The sequence below is a fragment of the Eschscholzia californica genome, unplaced genomic scaffold (assembly GCF_041429995.1).
Source record: "Eschscholzia californica isolate CP2 unplaced genomic scaffold, dmEscCali1.0.p SCAF_3, whole genome shotgun sequence".
NCBI classification, from domain to species: domain Eukaryota; kingdom Viridiplantae; phylum Streptophyta; class Magnoliopsida; order Ranunculales; family Papaveraceae; genus Eschscholzia; species Eschscholzia californica.
Window position 1 is genome coordinate 56,880,168 of NW_028238420.1, and position 17,304 is coordinate 56,897,471.

Here is a 17,304-nt window from a genome sequence, read left to right on the forward strand (position 1 = left end):
TTTTAGGGGTATGTTAATTGACCCAGTATGTTGATTGACCCAATCGGAGTTGACTCTAGATGACTTAGAAGGTGACTTAAGTTTGAGTCTAATAAGTCAACTAGTTCGTTGTTTAACCCTTATTCTCCATATTCGCCACTACCTCCAACCACCACCACCACCACCACGTTCGCCACCACTTCTGATCAGTACACCCCCGACCACCCTCACTACTTCTGACTGTCACGACCACCACCACCACCATCATCGGTGGCGACTACCAATAATTTCTCTCTGTTGTAAATGAGTTTACAAGATAAAATACTGCTTTGATAGTTCGATCGAACACCATAAAAAGTGAGAGTCGTCATCAATGGGTAAACCGAAGTTGAAGGCGTCGACTATCATGACATTTTTGCTCTAGTTGCCTAATTAGTAATTGTTCATATCCTCTTATACCTTCTTCTATCTGCGGACGGTTCTCTCATCATTTGGATAATTTTAATGTTTTCCTCCAAAGAGACGTAGAAGAGAAAGTTTATATGACAAATCTTCTTAGCTTAAGCATCAATGGTGACACTAGAGTTTGTCGTTTGAAAATATATTATATGGTTTCAAACATGCTTATAGGTAATGGTTTGTTGAATTTCCGACTTAAAAGCTAAAGGTTTTTCACAATCTAATTCGTTAGGTCATTCCGTTCTTGTTATCTTAATGGTTTGACTGTTGCGTACATTCTTGTCTGTGTAGATGGCGTCAACGTCGTTGATAATGACAACAAGAAAATTCATTCATTTTGACAACATCTCACGAATCGATTTTTTCTTAAAATCTTGGACAATTTCAATATTTTTTCGGCCTAGAAGTTTATAAACATTAAATGTTATTTTCATCTGTCAATGAAAATACACCTCCACAAACACTAATCCACTGCCACCGCCACAACTCAACCAACGACACCATCAACACCCCTTCATTCCACCACCATTAACTGCCACAACTCCACCACCTCCAGGACACACACGTCCACCACCACCACCACCACCACCACTCAACTACTGCCTCATCATTACCAACACAACAATAGTAACAAATTGATGAATTAAGTTGTGTCACTTCTATTAAGGAGTCAACGTTTTTACAAAAAGAAATAGGCCCACCAGTAATAAACTCTCATCTTGATATCTAATTACACTTGACGAGTTGATTCATTGTTTTTCTTCTAATTTTGTCACATTTTCCCATTGTGTGATTCTTCCTATTATTTCTTTCAATAATCTTATGTCTCATCCAATTATCTCTCTAAGTGTTCTCTATTTAGTTTTTTTTTTTCCTCTTTTTCCTCCTTTCATGTCTCTTTTCTCGATCTTCCATTCTCCAGCTCTCCTCTTAATATTTTTTTTTTTATCTCCAACACATAATAACAATGCCTATCCGAGCAACAAGTAGGATGATTTTCAGATCAATCATCCTTCTCGAAACAAAAACATAACTAAAACCACAAACGAAAAAATAGGTCCAAAGTTACATAAAATTTTGAACATTTATGAATGGAGATAAATTGAGGTTGAGGACATGAGATAGATAAATAAAGGAAGAGAAAATAACTAAAGGGTAAAAATGGAAGGAAAACGTAGCCACGTAACCATCAATTTAGGGTGTTATAAGATCTATTACACAAAATAAGGGTACAAAATTGCAACCAGTCATAAAGTATGGACTATAATTAATTAAGTGTAAACATATGACTAATTTCAAGTGTTCAGAATTCAGAAGGCATTCGGCAGTAATGGAGAAAATGAAAAAACTAGTCAATCAAATAGCTTATACACCATCTCATGACTTCTCAAAACTCTCACTTCTTCATCGTTCTCTCATCCCTATTCTTTCTCTCTCTTCTTCTATATACAAATTTGCCCTTTTTATCCGCCACCATTTTTATCTATTCGGGTTGTTTCACAAACACAGGTAAAGTTACTACTTTTCAGCCATTTTTAAGCTTGTCGTTGATTTCATATTTGTTGAGTTTATTGAACTGTGGACTGGGTTTTGTTGAATTTGGGTTTTAATTTATTAGATTGCCTGTACCGGTGATTAGCGTGGGGAATTTAACTTGGGGAGGAAATGGAAAGACACCCATGGTTGAATTTATTGCTCTCTGGTTTGCTAAAGCTGGAATTTCCCCTCTTATTCTCACCAGAGTAAACCCTTTCTCTCCATCTCTATCTCATAGTATGTTAATCACATCTAAGTTTTGAAATGTGGGTTTTTCTTTGTGTCCCAATCTAGAACTTGTAGTATGGGTGTTTAGAGGTTCTCAAGTATAGGTGAAGCTAATTTTGATTATCCACTTGCTTAAAATTTGCTTGGACTACAAGCAAGCCTAAGTCGAAATATTGCCAAAATATGATTGCAAGTTGAACCTTGGTTGTTTATCAATCAAATGTGATGTCCGAACCACTTCCATGATGTTATGTTGGCGAATACCATCTTGGGACATGGGCATCTTGTATTAACAAACAATGTCTTAGTTCAAAGAAGTTGAAAATTATTGTACTTTGAAACTGATATCACAATTGATGCCTCTACTCTTGAATCTTGAATATTGGATCTTGATTTAAACATAAAAACACTTGAACACCCAATAACTTTGAAATCTTACAACTAAACCAATACATGTAAATAATCATGAACAGTTATAGTTAGTTGTACTTTATAAAATTATACGTGGTGATAATTCAATAGTTTAGGTGTGGTTCTTTACCAGGGGTATGCTGGTGGTGATGAGGTGAGAATGCTTCGGAGCCATCTTATCAGTACATCTACAAAGGTTGGTGTAGGCTCAAACCGCGCTGCTACCGCTGCTAGCTGTTTTGAACGATACGCTTACTTGGACCGATCCGGTTCTACACTTTTTGAGAGACTTTGCCCTGAAGAAACTGTTGATTTAAGTTCAGAAGAAGACAAAATTGGTGCTGTAATTTTAGACGATGGAATGCAGGTAGCATTTTGTTAAGTTTATTACTATAGTTTTTAATTGGTTCTCCAAAATATGTATATATTTGTCTTATGATTCTATTTGAAAGGTTCTTGCTCAAAGGATGCCTTCTATTGGCTAGTTACTGAGAAATCGTCCTTACACATTTTCTTTCGTTGTTACATATACATCAGCAATTTCTTCCGACTGAGCCGCATTATGTCCCTCTACTCAGGAATTCCCTCGTGATATATGGAACTTGAGAATCCTAATATATATATTTTATATAATCAGATATGGCGATGTTAGTCATAACTTGTAGTACTTGTATGACAGCACTGGAGCATGTCCCGTGATGTGGAGATTGTGATGGTGAATGGGGTTATGCCATGGGGAAATGCTAATTTACTTCCACTTGGTCCTCTCAGGGAACCTTTAGCTGCCCTCCAACGTGCAAATGTTGTTGTGATACATCATGCCGACTTGGTATATAATACGAACTGTAAGCTAATTTAGTTTCCCTTTATCTTCCCTGTATATACTGAGATGAATTTGTGTAGCTTTTGATAACAATCTTAGCTGGTATACCTGATTTTTCTTTAGTTATAAAGTAGTCAAATTTTTTGTTTGAGCTAGATCAACCATTGTTACATTATACCCAGAAGATGTAGATACAATATCTCACACAAAGAATTAAAGAAAGAAAAAGGAGTACCCGTGTTATATAGGTTTTTAGTTGGCAAAAGATTGTACAGATGGGTAAAAACTAGACTTAGATGTATGAGAATGGAAAAGTTTGAAGATTGTGAGGGAGCAAAGATAAAACGAAAAAACGCATACTGATAGAGGTGAATTACCAATATATAATCCTTCACTTTTTGTTATTAGGTTTGCTTATTCGTGTTGCCGATCTCCTACAGGTATCTGATAAAGAGCTTAGATATGTTGAATCTACTATACGGAAAGTCAGCAAGACCCTTCCTATTTTCTTCTCCAGACTTGCTCCTTCATACTTCTTTGGAGTGAAGAATTCTAACTCCAAATTACCATTAAGTGTGATCCATAATACGGTTGTATTATGTGTTTCTGCTATTGGTTCTGCAAAGGCTTTTGTCCAGGGGATCGCAAAGGTACTCCGATTAGTTCATTTTACTCTGAACTTTTTACGTGAAACTCCTAAAATCCCAACTGACGTGACTAAGGAACTATAGTGAAGCAGAATTAACAAAAAAATTGGTTTGTATTTGGTGTTTCGAGAAATCGTAACATTTATGTATCCTTTCTCCAGGGAATCTTTATTAGTAAAACTTTTCTAATTTAGGAATAACTTGTTGCAGCTAAGACCTTCATATGCTGGTCAAATGGACTTCAACGACCACCACTTTTTTCAAGCGAAGGTCAGAAAACTTTATTTTTTCATCTTTATTAACTTTAAATTGGTGATCTTATATTTTCTCCTTTGTCAATCTCATCAGATTAGGATTTTATATTTTCTCCTTCAACCACAAATATCACAAGGATAACTTTAGCATTAGTTATTATTTTGGTCGTGTTACCTACATGTTGAAAGTAATCATTGGGATCTTGATACTTTTGTAGCTCTTACCCTTAGCTACTGGCAACGAGCAGTCGGTGTTGCTTGTAACCCTCGAGCAATTAGTAATGGATTGTGTTATGTGTAATGTATGATACCATATGGCATATGATGTTGTATCATGTATGTTAATGCAATTATGCTCTATAATTTTTGTGTCGTGTATGAAAATGCGATTGTGTTTTATACTGTAGGACATTGAGAAGATAAGAGAGAAACTACAAGAGCTTCAACACGATTTTGGTGTCAAACCCATTGTCGTGGTTACGGAGAAGGTAAATACATATTTACTCTAACTCCATATTCGAAAACTTTCTTGTTTATGTTCCAGCAATATTCACACGATTCTTCAAAATAAATAGACTGAGCTCCTACATACTTTCTTATTTAATCTTCTTCCGTTACATGTTTTCTATCATTGATCTCCTCCGTTTGTGCAGGATTATTACCGGGATCCAGTAATTTTAAATGAGTTGGATCCTTTTGAGGTTTTCGTTCTTTGCTCCAGACTGGAAATTTTGCCTAGTCCTGGACACACGGAGGAGATTTTCAAGAAGTATTTGAACCAACTGCTGAAGAAGGTTTGAACGAGGTAATTATCTGATTAGCTTCTTGCTTTGATTGTTTAGATATTTTGAAGCATATTAAGCTTTAGAAATCAAGTTTGTTAGTAAATGAAGAACAAAACCTAGGAAATGATCCAGAAGGTGTAATCAAGAGGAGTAGGTAAGCAAGAAGGAGAGTGTAAATGAAGTGTGAGGGTTGTGAAGAAAGAAAAAGCTAACCGGTCTATTCAGCTCGGAAACTCAAAACTATATAGTATAGCTAGTTTTCCTCGCATTTGGTTATGCACCTATAGCTGGCCCTACCGCATTGAGAAATACTTGTGTTTAAAGAAAATCGTTGTGTCCAAACTCATACAGGCAAAAAATATATAAGAAACGATTGACTAAGTTGACGGTTTGATGTATTTTATGTAGTCGTTCGCGGAGCATTACCTGGGATTATCACAAAAATACCTGATTTTACTGAAACCTAAAGATGGGTGAGACGACGGTCTGCAGAAATTGTACACTACTATAGACCCGGAGGACGAAAGTTCGGTATCATAGCTTTTTATAATTGAACAATTATGTTTTATGCAATACAGCAATAGAAATCTTTACTATTCTTTTCCACTTTTTAAAAATAAAGTTTCAAGATCTTCCATTATATCATATTCGGACTAAAAGTAGTTGAAAGTCCATCTTTCCCAAAGAATCCTTTTTAAGACTATTTTACTTGTAGGTACTTGTAGGTAGACTTCTCACAATAATGTTGGTCGAGGACCAATATAAATAGAGTTCCGCAAATCAGCAATTACTCTGAGATATCCATGCACGAAGTTTATTGTACGAAGCATGAATAACATTTGGGAGACAGTCGGGCTGTAACATCCATGGACCATAGGGCTGTAGTCCGATTCACGACTTAGACCACATTGATAGACACCTATATAAATCTATGAAAGAAGCATACTGATTTCTGAACATATGGATTTGCAGAATTAGCTATTCCTCGTACCAATTTAGATAACGTGACGAACTCACAGTAGATTCATACAACATTTCTGGTAGGAAAGTTTTAAAGGCGCCTCTTGTAAGTGTTACAACTGTCTCCTTCACTCTAACTCTCTTTCAAATTTGCTTTTCACACTTATAGGCCGCCTAAAACTCCCATTTCTAGTATTGAAGATGGGAAATGACTCCTAAAATAACTAAAGGTCATTTACTTTTCAAAGACTTGCCCCACTTAAAGTGTTTGATGTCCTCAACTAGCATCTTCAATATGTATATGCTTCCATCACCAAGCAGTACCTTTAGGTATATTGAATATTAATGCAAACTTTATAACATGAGGTCTTAGAGCATCTAATGGGACATTCAAGAAAAACTCTAAAAATCGTAGTTATCGAGTGTTAACTAAGATCCTCTTTCCTAAGTTGCATAGTATAGGCACTTTACATCTTTTTTGTCTTCAATATAGAGATCTCTAAAATAACTCTATTTGATACATACGACATTCTTAATTAATAGGAGACTAAGCAGTTAAGAAAGAAAGAAAGAAACTTTTTTTATTGGTTTAAGTTTTAGAGTGGTAATGAGGTGGCAGAAAATTCATCAAGAAGACACAGATAGTTCTATAATCTCAACATTTGAAGATAAGTTTGGAAGGTGTAATCTTAACCATTGAATATAAGTTTAGGAGATGTAAACTTAACCATAGAAGATGAGTATGTTCCACAAAAGATACCTCACTCAATAAATAACTAAAAGTTATCAAAATTAAAAGTCTAAAGAATCAAATGTTCTCAACCTTTATTTACTATCAAATGTTGTCAACTTCGATTTACGATTTGAAATGTGATAGAAAGAGGTCACGACTTTGGGGCATAAAGAATAATCTCAGATGGAATATATTCTCCAGGGAATCCATGTTTTTTAATAGGCATATTGTTTTTTAACCCAAAAATTAACTTGATCAAACATTGCCCCCTAATCTTCATCTTTTCTATCATCTTCGCCACCACAAATTCCCACCACCATCATTCTGACCATCATTGCTACCTTTTCTGTCTCCTCTCTTCTATGACTCACTGTTACCCCCTCTCTCGATATATCCCTCCCTTTCTCACCATCTCTCTATTGTTCTCACTATCTATGTCTCTCTCTCTCTCTCTCTCTCTCTCTCTCTCTCTCTGTTCGGCGAAGGAAAGTGTTCCCTTCACCAAAATCAGAGGAGGTCTTTCTGGCGAAACCATCTGAGGATTTCGTGGCCACAAAATGTTTCGTGGCCACGAACTCTGTGATCTCCACAAAGAGATCTATACAGACTGCAAGAGAGAGAGAGGGAGAGATAGCGATTGCGAGGAAGAGAGATAAAGACTGCGCGAGAGAGAGATAAAAAGAAAGAGAAACCAATCTACATAGAGATGTCTACAACGAGAGAGATGAGAGTGATCTACAATGAAAGGGAGAGAGATCTAGAGTGAGAATGACAAAGAGATAGTCAGTGAGAGAGAGAGACAACGAGAGAGATAATGTGAAACTGTGGGAAAGAGAGAGAGAGGTAAGGGAACGAGAAATAGAAAAAGAGAGGGAAAGGGATAGACAAGATGAAGATTAAGGGGCAATGTTTGATCAAATCAAGTTTTAGATTAAAAGAAGAATAAGCCCTATAAACTACTGGAGTAATATTTATTGGCTAATTCTTTATGGATCATTCTTTATTCCCCGAAGATTTTTCTTTATTCTTCAAAGTCGCGGCCTACAAAAATAACTTTTCGTATTCCTTTTTTGAAATCAATTTTTACTATGTACTAGTACAATTACAATTTTAAACTTTTATCAATATTGTAAGAAAGTTTTTGGATCTTGAACTCCTTTATCTGTTCAGAAGAGTTCCTGGATGAGGTACTTACGTGATGGTGATGTGGGTGGTGTTTAGTAGTTGGAAGGGGTGGAGGACAAAAAGAAGCACATTCCCATAAATATGTGGTGTTGACAATGGCGAGGACGTGTGGTGACCACTCGTAGTAAACTAGCTCCACTCGAGGCCATTTTTGTGATTAGGGCACTACTCATTTTCTACTAGCACAAACCAATATCCCATACCACTTAACAAATATGATCTGAGAATGCCTAGAATAGTCACACCCATCTCTTTTGACATGATACCCAAAGTTTCTAAGGATTGAGATTATAGCCATCAAACAGAGTTCTCTTATACCATCCTATAATTGATCTAATCATTTATATATAAGTAGTACGAAGATACACGTAAATTGAATAGTCTCTCTATGACTTTCATGATGATAAACATTTTGACTCTTTATGTTATATAAAGATCCTTACTACTACTATCCTATGTGATCTAAAAACCTAATGTATTCTTAATTTATGCACCCTTTTTATATATATCAAATAATATGTAACTTTCAAAATTTGACGTAGGTGCCTAGCTAATCTAGTCAAATAGTTTCTTATATTTTATGTCATTAGGCAATTTCCTTAGCTTTTGGCATGACTAGTATCTTTTATTAATTAAAACAAGGTTATGGATGTCCCATCAACCCATCTAAGAGCTACTTGTATAAGGAAGAATTTTCCAACCAATAAGTACCTGCCACATAGGAATGCTAAAAAAAAAATTCAATTGTTCGAAATAGCGTCTAGGTTCAATGAACCTGAAATAGCTTAATTTTACCGGCGATTATTTAACCCCTTTCCGTATCAAGTGTTATGAGAAAGAAAAAACAAAAACCAGAGCAAAACTCAAACCCAAAAGAAAGAAGAAAGAAGGTTTTAGAGAAAGAGAATCCTGTAATGGCGTTATCAGTTTCATCTTCATCTTCTTCTGCAATTTCTGCTTCATTTACTTCCCGCTCTATTTCTTCTCAAGAGCTTAAAGGTTCAATTTTTAAACATGGGTGTCTTTCAATTTCCATTTTTAAGCTTTGAATTTCAAATTCAAATTTACTATATTTTTGTTCATTTTAGATCTCATTATATTGTTTTTTGCAGCTTCACAAATTGGATTGTTCCGACCGTTAGATCTATCTCTAAGCCAATCAATGGTATCAAATTCAATAAGGAGAAAATGCTTGATAAAACCAGTATTTGCTGAGTCAAAACGGAGCGATTCAATTGTTCCTCTTGCTGCACAAACTGTGATTCCTGGTATGTTTTGTAAATTTCAATTCGATCATGGGATTTTTAGTAATTCAATTTCATGAATAGTTTTCTTTTTTTTTTTTTTTCTTTTTTTAGTGTTTGAAATTGAGTGTCTCAATTTTTGTGCAGAGGTACCAGAGAAATTAGAAACAGAGGATTATGAGAAATTAGCAAAATTGCTTGAAAATGCTTCTCCTTTGGAAATTATGGATAAAGCTCTTGAGAAATTTGGGGATGAAATTGCTATTGCTTTTAGGTAAAATTCAAAACAAAATCTTAATGGTTGATTTTGATCATTTTTTACCACAAATTCAGCATAGATTTACATATTTGCCATCACTTAGATAGAATATTCCTTGTATTAGAGAATCTCCTCTTATGACTAAAATCTATATTATGGATGGGCGCATCTATAGGCGCCTAGTCCATGTTGGGTTTGAAGAAAACGGACTAGACTCAGTCCGTGGACACTCGGGCCGGGCGTAGTCCATGTTGGGTTTGAACAGCACGAACGAGACCCATTCCGAGTGCCGTTAGTCTGCCTTGACCGTGGGCCTCAGACTTTAAATGCCCTATTCATCTTGTAGGTTTTGGTGGATGATCTTATAGTACTCAATTTGATATATATTTCCATGTTGGTTTGTACAGTGGAGCAGAGGATGTTGTGTTGATAGAATATGCACGGTTAACCGGTCGACCCTTCAGGGTATTCAGCTTAGACACCGGAAGACTAAACTCGGAAACTTACCAATTCTTTGACACCGTCGAAAAGCAGTACGATATTCGGATTGAGTACATGTTTCCTGATGCTTTAGAGGTTCAAGGTCTTGTTAGAAGCAAAGGACTTTTTTCCTTCTATGAAGATGGGCATCAGGAGTGCTGCAGAGCAAGGAAAGTTAGACCTTTGAGAAGGGCATTGAAAGGACTCAAAGCTTGGATCACAGGCCAAAGGAAAGACCAATCTCCTGGTACCCGGGCCGAAATTCCAGTTGTTCAAGTTGACCCATCATTTGAAGGGCTTGAAGGTGGACCAGGTAGTCTTATTAAGTGGAACCCAGTTGCTAATGTAAATGGTGGTGATATATGGAACTTCTTACGAGCAATGAACGTGCCCGTAAATTCATTACACGCACAAGGTTATGTATCGATTGGGTGTGAGCCGTGCACAAGGCCTGTCTTACCGGGCCAACATGAAAGGGAAGGAAGGTGGTGGTGGGAGGATGCCAAAGCGAAGGAGTGTGGACTCCACAAAGGCAACATCAAGCAAGATGAAGAAGTTGGTTCCTCTCAATCAAAGACATCTATTGAAGACATTTTCCAAAGTGAAAATATTGTAACTTTGAGCCGAACTGGTGTTGAGAATTTAGCCAAACTTGAGAACCGAAAAGAACCATGGATTGTCGTTCTATACGCGCCTTGGTGCCAATTCTGCCAAGGAATGGAATCTTCGTATATCGAATTGGGGGAGAAGTTGAAGGAGAGTGGAGTTAAAGTTGGAAAGTTTCAAGCAGACGGAGATCAGAAAGAATACGCACAGAAGGAGTTGCAGTTGGGTAGCTTCCCGACGATACTCTTCTTCCCAAAGCATTCTTCGACTCCAATTAAGTACCCGTCTGAGAAACGAGATGTGGATTCTTTAATGGCTTTTGTGAATGCTCTTAGATGATTAAGAAATGGAGTGGGGAAGTAGATTCATTTTTACATAGTTGTAGTGATGAGATGGGGAGTGGAAATGATTGTTTCCTGGCCCCTGGGGTGGTTTTGCTCATCTTTTATTTTCCTTTTCTTTTTTGAGTTTTTCTTGGTTTGTAATATTGAGAAAGAAAGAGAATATAACTCCTTCAGATATAGTTTGCTTCATTTCAATTCAATCCAAGGGAAGTGTTATTGGCGCCCACGGTTGGGGTTAATAGCACCTCCCCACTCCTTTGACTCATGTCCATTCGCTCGATCGGTCCATGCTAATAACACTACCCCGCCCTTTTGAACTTTGTTGGTCGAACTAATTTTGGTTCACGAAATTAGCTTTTTTCTGAAGTGAAGATGCACTCACAATTTACATCCAAAATAGTAAACAAGGAATTAAGAAGGGTATTTCTACCCAAAAATCATAGGAAGAGAAAGAAAGCAACACTAAAAGGTAGCAATTGTGGAGTCTGTAAAACTGGTAAGGTGCCTTGTACTATAGGCACCTCACACTATTATTGTTCTCCATTAGTTCTCACGCTTCAGGCACCTTATGCTACATCATGAGTTGACCCTTAAGCAAGGAGAAATTCTATTCATCCCTCCATTTTGGTCCCTCTCCCAGCCCTCTGCTGATGTGGCAACATATCACTTGAGTGTGGAGCAATAGGAGAGAGAATTGTGAGAAAATATACTCAAGATCGCCACATAAGCGGAGGGCTGGGGAGGGACCAAAATAGATGGATAAATAGAATTTTTGGCAAGCAAATCAACATTTTTTTGGTTCAAAACTAAGCACATTTATATGGGCAGCCACATATAATAACAGATAGATATAGATGTCTACTTTGAATGACAGGACTTACATGTGTGACCAGCCGGATTTACAAAAACTGTTTGAGATGGCCTAATTGGAACCCAAGTGTGCTAGGAGTGCCTGTATTCAAATTTAGGGTACTATAGAAGTTCGGTAAGTCCATGACTAAGTGTTTTGTGCCCAAACCCCATAGTACTTCCAATTTTTTTTTTTTTTTTTGAGAATCGAAGTACTTTGTAGAAAGCTACAATATCAACTCATCCAGCACTTGAAAAACCTGAGACATAAAATTCAATGGCAATCGATGTTTCACATTCGAAGAATCAAAGACATCAGGAACAGACTTGACAGTGTAAAATTCAGTCATACCAAGAGGACACTCAATATCCAAGCGGACAAATGTGCTAAATGGACTCGCAAGAAGAATAGATCTAAGACCTGGAAAAATGTTCATTACTTTTTAGTTAATATGTATTGTAATGGTACTCTGGTTGCTTAATAATATTTCACAATTCAAAAAAAAAAAAAGAGAATCGAAGTACTTTCAATTAATCTATATGTTTTCAGTTATGAATTATAGCGTTTTAAACTAGTCCACGACCTTTAAAAAGTAACTAAAATATTTGTTCAGTAACTAACATATATAAACAATCAATTGCATTTACACTAGAAATTGCATCCTCCAAAACTAGTCATATCGATTGATTTCTTTCTTTCCTACCGTTTTAATGGTTAGTCATACTGGCGTAAAATCTTAGCTTCGCTCTTCGTTTAACATACATCTGTAATATTGTAGTCTATATAATAATGTATTTGTGTTGATAACTTTCTTTTGTTAATGGTTGTGTTTGCATTTCGTTTGGGTACATAATTTTGTATTTGTGTTGATAACTTTCTTTTGTTAATGATTGTGTTTGCATTTCGTTTGGGTACATAATTTCGGTCACCCTGAGTCTCAATCCTGGATCTGCCACTGAGCATGACCTAACCCGTTTATGTGGAGCCTGTGGCATGATGGCTTGGCCGGTTCATCTGATAGCCACAACTATTAACAGAATCGGGTTTTCGGGTCAATCAGACCTACCCAACTCAGATAAAAATGCCAACCACTTGGTTTTATTCGAGGACAAGGTACACTAGTCGACCGTTGAGATATAAAAGTTCTCGGTTCAAATAAAAGATGATTAAAAACTATCTTTCTTTTACACTAAAAGGAGCTTACACATTCATTTGTTTCCACACTCCCATCACCTTCACATATTCTCTCTCAAGTTATCATAGGAAATTCCCCCCACTACCACCCAACTCCCATCTCATCTGAATTTTCAATCCATAAAACAACATCACAAAAACATCAAAATGGTGCAAAAAATTTTGAATTATTCTACAACTAACAACTACTACTAACCTAAATAATTATGATTTGATCCAAAAATCAGACCCGATAATTAACATGATTAACCATATCATCGTCATCTTCAGCGAACACAAATAGCTTTTTATTTGACCGGCAGCTTTGTTTGCCAAGTTGCTATTTGTATATGTACTCCCCGTCCTAGTCTTGTTCCCCACCTTTTTACTGCAAAAAATCCCCACCCCCAAAAAAAAAATCAGAAAGAAAAAAAATATAGACAAATTTAAAAAACAGTTTCAAGTCAGATCAATAGAAAGGAGATTTTGGGAGTGATCACATGGCCCATATCATCATCAAGATTCAAGAGCAAAATAATCAGTCAAAGAACAATTATTATTCAATCTTTTTTTTGAATTGTTAGAAGATTTGAAAAAACAGTCTAATTTTACTCATAATAGTACTTTTGTCTCTGCTAGATCATCAATAAGGACTTGCAACAAGTTGCAATGTCTGCATAGCTAGAATCTCTTCGAGATACAAAAAGATAAAGGATGTATAGACGGGGGTTGTTGGATGCTAACCCACATATTTGTGGTGGAAAATGCCCATGGGTCCAAGTCATTGATGACAATGTTGACAGTGGCAAAATTTGTGTAGGACACGGTGTCATCTTCGTCTTAATGTGGCCTTCATTTCGTCCCATATCAAGAGAGTCGACATCGTAGTTCGAATATTCGGGTCCCAACTAGTACAAATTTTGTCTACCCCTAATAGAAGAGATTCCCTCCCCTTGTGATTGCTAGAATCAAGAAATTAAAGTCACAATTCAATGAACTCGAATTTAAATATCACGATAAGAGGCTACAAGAATGAGATAATCTGCCATCTATTCACACGTGATATAATAGAATACTTCCATGTCTAGCTATAATGAAAATCTATGACCATTAGCTAAGATTCAAACGTTACGGTTCGAGTAGATGGAGGACTAGATTTCAAAGGGTCAGGCCTTGCCGTTCCCCGCATGACACCACAGACACGCCAGTTACGACCATAAAACGAGCCATGTAGGGCTGCTATCGACTTGGCCCGTTCGGGAACTCTATAGAGAACCTCGGAAACCTTTAATTAGGATATTTAGCCTCTAGGTAGAAGATGCCAAATTCAAACTCCCAACTCCCAAGTAGAAAGACATTAAATAACTAACTTCAACATTAAAGTAATAAACAAACTTTCTCACCTTCCAGGAAAGATACAGCTCTCGTGACCTGCAACCAGAAACCCCAAAATTAGTATCAGATCAATGTCACTGCCAAACTAAGCTCACGTTAGCATAAATCGAAGAACCTTTCAGAAATTATTGTTACACCATTGATACACCACTTCCTCCAAGACCAACCCTTTCATTTTTCGGATCTCGAGAACACACCCATACTGTTCTTGTGGTATGGGGTGGGTGGTACCAAGAGAATCTTATTCTTTACTTCCCACTGTAGTTAGGGGTTACATCATCAGTATAAAGAGTGCACGTTAACAATGAGTACAGAAAAGGAGACTCCTTTCTTTACTCTTTCTACTACTTTCATATTTAACTAGTATTATTTTGATTTAGGCGGTGTTTGTTTTTTCCCCATGATTTGAAATCCGACTCAGGATCTGAATCGACTAGAGTCCATACATGAAATGGTCTGAAATGACTATTATAATATCCGAGAAGAGATGTCATATCCAGATGATTTAGACTCTATTTTGAGCCTGACATAAAATAAGTCTAAATTAAGAACCCCGTGCCTGAAATAACCTGAAATGACTATTATAATCTTCCCATAAAAAGACATAATATACAACAAATGATTTAGACCGAGACGAGTCAGATTCAGACAACACAAGATTATGAAATTTGAAGTAATTAAAGGGTCATACTTACTTGGGTCAGAAGTGGTAATCATAGCAACACCATTGAAATTACAAGAACCAGAAGCTCTACCTTGCTTCTGATAATAACTATCAAATGCATAAGAAGCATGATCTTTGATAGTATTAGGTTGATAACAATTTTCACCAGGTTGAATTTCAGAACAATTAGATCTACCAGGACCACAAGCCCAATCAAGAGCTGCCTGCAAAGATTTAGAATCAACTCCATCTCCATCCATAACAACACAATAAGTTTGATTTGTTGTATCATTTGCTAAAAATGATCCACTACCAGAAACATGAAGTAAATAAACAGGTGTTGAATTCCCATAAAAAAGTCCCCAATTTGCTTCTGAAACTGGGTTTGTTCTTAAATCTTCATTAAACAATTCATAGATATAAACACTTGAAGTAATTTCAGGGTGTAATGGAGTTCCACTTCTATCAAATACATGTTTGATTAGATTTGAATTATAAGTATCTGAATTATCAATTGTTGCATAAGGTTCTTTTGAATCTCCTTTTGATGGCCACCCAGATTCAGTAACAAGAACTTCAACATTAGTTATGTTTAAATTCTTCATTGAAACATATGCTGAATCAATCATGGCATCAAGAACATTTGTATAATGAAGTAATGTATTTGGATCAACCATTTCTTTAGATGGGATTAAGGGTTTAAAGAGTGAATTATCTAAAGGAACTACTCCTTTATTTTGCATAAATACATAGTAAGGATAAAAGTTCATCATTAGAGGTGAATTAGTTCTTGATAAGAACTGAATAATAGGGAGAAGAAATTGAGTTAGGGTTTGATTAAAAAAAGCTTGAGAAGGGGGAAATGGGTCTAGAATGATTGAAGCAGCATGAGGAGTTGATATTTTGATTTGGGTATGAAGATTTGAAGCTACTAAAGCACTATAGAGTGATTCAATAGCAGGTAGAAGAATTGGGGAAGAAGAAGGTATAGTTGTTAAAACTTCATCACCAACAGAAATAGCAGTAATTAGGGTTTCTGGGTAGAAAGATACAACATTTCTGTCAATCCAAGCAGCAGCTGTTGAGTTTGAAGAACCAATGGCGATTAATTGATTATTGGGTACACCAATAATCACACGAATTTTAGAATGAGAAAGGGCTTTTAGAATATCAGGGTTTGTATCATAGAGACGAATGTGGGTAATTTTCTGTAATTGAAGAAAGGAAACTAGGTTAGTTGGAGATAAGAAATTAGAGACATCTGTTCCTATATTGATTCCAACAAATGGCTGCTTTTCTTGGGTTGCTACTGCAAAAAAAAAAAAAAACAATGAAGTTAGAGAAACACATAGACATATACATAGTTTCTCTCTCTATATAGAGGGGTGATAAAAGGGTTTGGTTGGTTACCTGTTGTAGAGAGAGAAAGTAAGAGAAGGATTGAAGTAAAGAGAATGAGTAATTTAAAAACCGCCATGAACAAGAAGCTGAAGCTCTTGTTTAGCTTCAGCTTGTTCTTCTTTTTCTAGTGGTTGAGTTAAAGATCTTTGCATGATCTTTGAAGTAAGTTAAAAAAAAAAAAGTCTCTCCAAATCTATCTACTCTATAATTTATTTTCTTGTTCTTCAGCTCTCTCTCTCTCTCTCTCTCCCACCAAAAGACTAGAGAAGTGTTATTGTCAGGTTATAGTAAAAACTCAAAGGATTGCTAATCTACTCTAGGCCTCTAGGGTAACTCCAGTGTAGTCCCATCTGTTTGCTTTTAGCCTACCCTTCTCATTCCTACTCCCAAGAGGCGCATTCATGGTTGTTGTTCAAGTCCTGCCCAGATTAGACCCAGCCCGAATGCATTCGGACGGCCAGTCTGAAAGGCATGAGTAAATAGAAGGGGTGCTTATAGACGCACACATCACTCTGTACTAGTGTGGTTGGTCTAGGGGTGGGTATTGGGCGGGTATTGGGCGGGTATGGGCGGGTATGGGCGCCCATGGGCACTTGAAGCATCGGGTTGGGCGGGTCGGGCACAAAACTTCAATGGCTATTAGGGTAAGCGGGTTAATCGGGCGGACAATTTTGAAATTTGCCTTGTCCATTACCCGCCCAAGCCCATTAAGAAGCTCGGGTAATGCGGGTATGGGCGGGCGGGTAGCGGGTAATCTCATGACTTGAAAAAATTCACTTTTTCCTCTCCTTTTATATTATCTCCAAACACCTTTCCTGATTCTAAAGAGACAATGTGAGATTAAAACTACACATTATTTGTAGGGTTAATTCTATTTTGGCCCCCTAA

At 36.7% G+C, this 17,304-nt stretch overlaps 3 protein-coding genes across 3 annotated transcripts; 2 read left to right on the forward strand and 1 right to left on the reverse strand.

The window, feature by feature from the left end:
• Positions 1-1,745: 1,745 nt before the first annotated feature.
• LPXK (tetraacyldisaccharide 4'-kinase family protein) lies at positions 1,746-5,767 on the forward strand. The gene is made up of 9 exons (XM_086671303.1): positions 1,746-1,947; positions 2,057-2,180; positions 2,747-2,980; positions 3,293-3,442; positions 3,877-4,086; positions 4,294-4,353; positions 4,745-4,825; positions 4,991-5,142; positions 5,531-5,767. Exons 1-8 carry the CDS (start codon positions 1,769-1,771, stop codon positions 5,135-5,137), a joined length of 1,185 nt encoding a protein of 394 aa, XP_086527429.1. The 5' UTR covers positions 1,746-1,768; the 3' UTR covers positions 5,138-5,142; positions 5,531-5,767.
• A 3,026-nt stretch (positions 5,768-8,793) lies between these two features.
• On the forward strand, positions 8,794-11,110 carry LOC147552246 (5'-adenylylsulfate reductase 1, chloroplastic-like). The gene is made up of 4 exons (XM_086671304.1): positions 8,794-8,999; positions 9,113-9,268; positions 9,392-9,518; positions 9,911-11,110. Exons 1-4 carry the CDS (start codon positions 8,831-8,833, stop codon positions 10,926-10,928), a joined length of 1,470 nt encoding a protein of 489 aa, XP_086527430.1. The 5' UTR covers positions 8,794-8,830; the 3' UTR covers positions 10,929-11,110.
• A 1,802-nt stretch (positions 11,111-12,912) lies between these two features.
• Positions 12,913-16,896, reverse strand: LOC147552247 (O-Glycosyl hydrolases family 17 protein). The gene is made up of 4 exons (XM_086666807.1): positions 16,426-16,896; positions 15,047-16,324; positions 14,360-14,387; positions 12,913-13,344 (listed from the first exon to the last, which is right to left on the reverse strand). The coding sequence occupies exons 1-4, from the start codon at positions 16,490-16,492 to the stop codon at positions 13,182-13,184; spliced, it is 1,536 nt and encodes a 511-aa protein (XP_086522933.1). The 5' UTR covers positions 16,493-16,896; the 3' UTR covers positions 12,913-13,181.
• Between the last annotated feature and the right edge of the window lie 408 nt (positions 16,897-17,304).

Bases quoted from the DNA above. Each gene is read 5' to 3' on its own strand.
- LPXK (XM_086671303.1), top strand. From the start codon at position 1,769: ATGGAGAAAATGAAAAAACTAGTCAATCAAATAGCTTATACACCATCT. The intron at 2,181-2,746 runs GTAAACCCTTTC...GTTCTTTACCAG, and splicing joins CCCCTCTTATTCTCACCAGA to GGGTATGCTGGTGGTGATGA. The intron at 4,087-4,293 runs GTACTCCGATTA...AACTTGTTGCAG, and splicing joins TTGTCCAGGGGATCGCAAAG to CTAAGACCTTCATATGCTGG.
- LOC147552246 (XM_086671304.1), top strand. From the start codon at position 8,831: ATGAGAAAGAAAAAACAAAAACCAGAGCAAAACTCAAACCCAAAAGAA. The intron at 9,269-9,391 runs GTATGTTTTGTA...ATTTTTGTGCAG, and splicing joins TGCACAAACTGTGATTCCTG to AGGTACCAGAGAAATTAGAA. The intron at 9,519-9,910 runs GTAAAATTCAAA...TGGTTTGTACAG, and splicing joins GAAATTGCTATTGCTTTTAG to TGGAGCAGAGGATGTTGTGT.
- LOC147552247 (XM_086666807.1), bottom strand. From the start codon at position 16,492: ATGGCGGTTTTTAAATTACTCATTCTCTTTACTTCAATCCTTCTCTTA. The intron at 16,325-16,425 runs GTAACCAACCAA...TTTTTTTTGCAG, and splicing joins ACTTTCTCTCTCTACAACAG to TAGCAACCCAAGAAAAGCAG. The intron at 13,345-14,359 runs GTGAGAAAGTTT...GATTTTTTGCAG, and splicing joins AGCTGTATCTTTCCTGGAAG to TAAAAAGGTGGGGAACAAGA.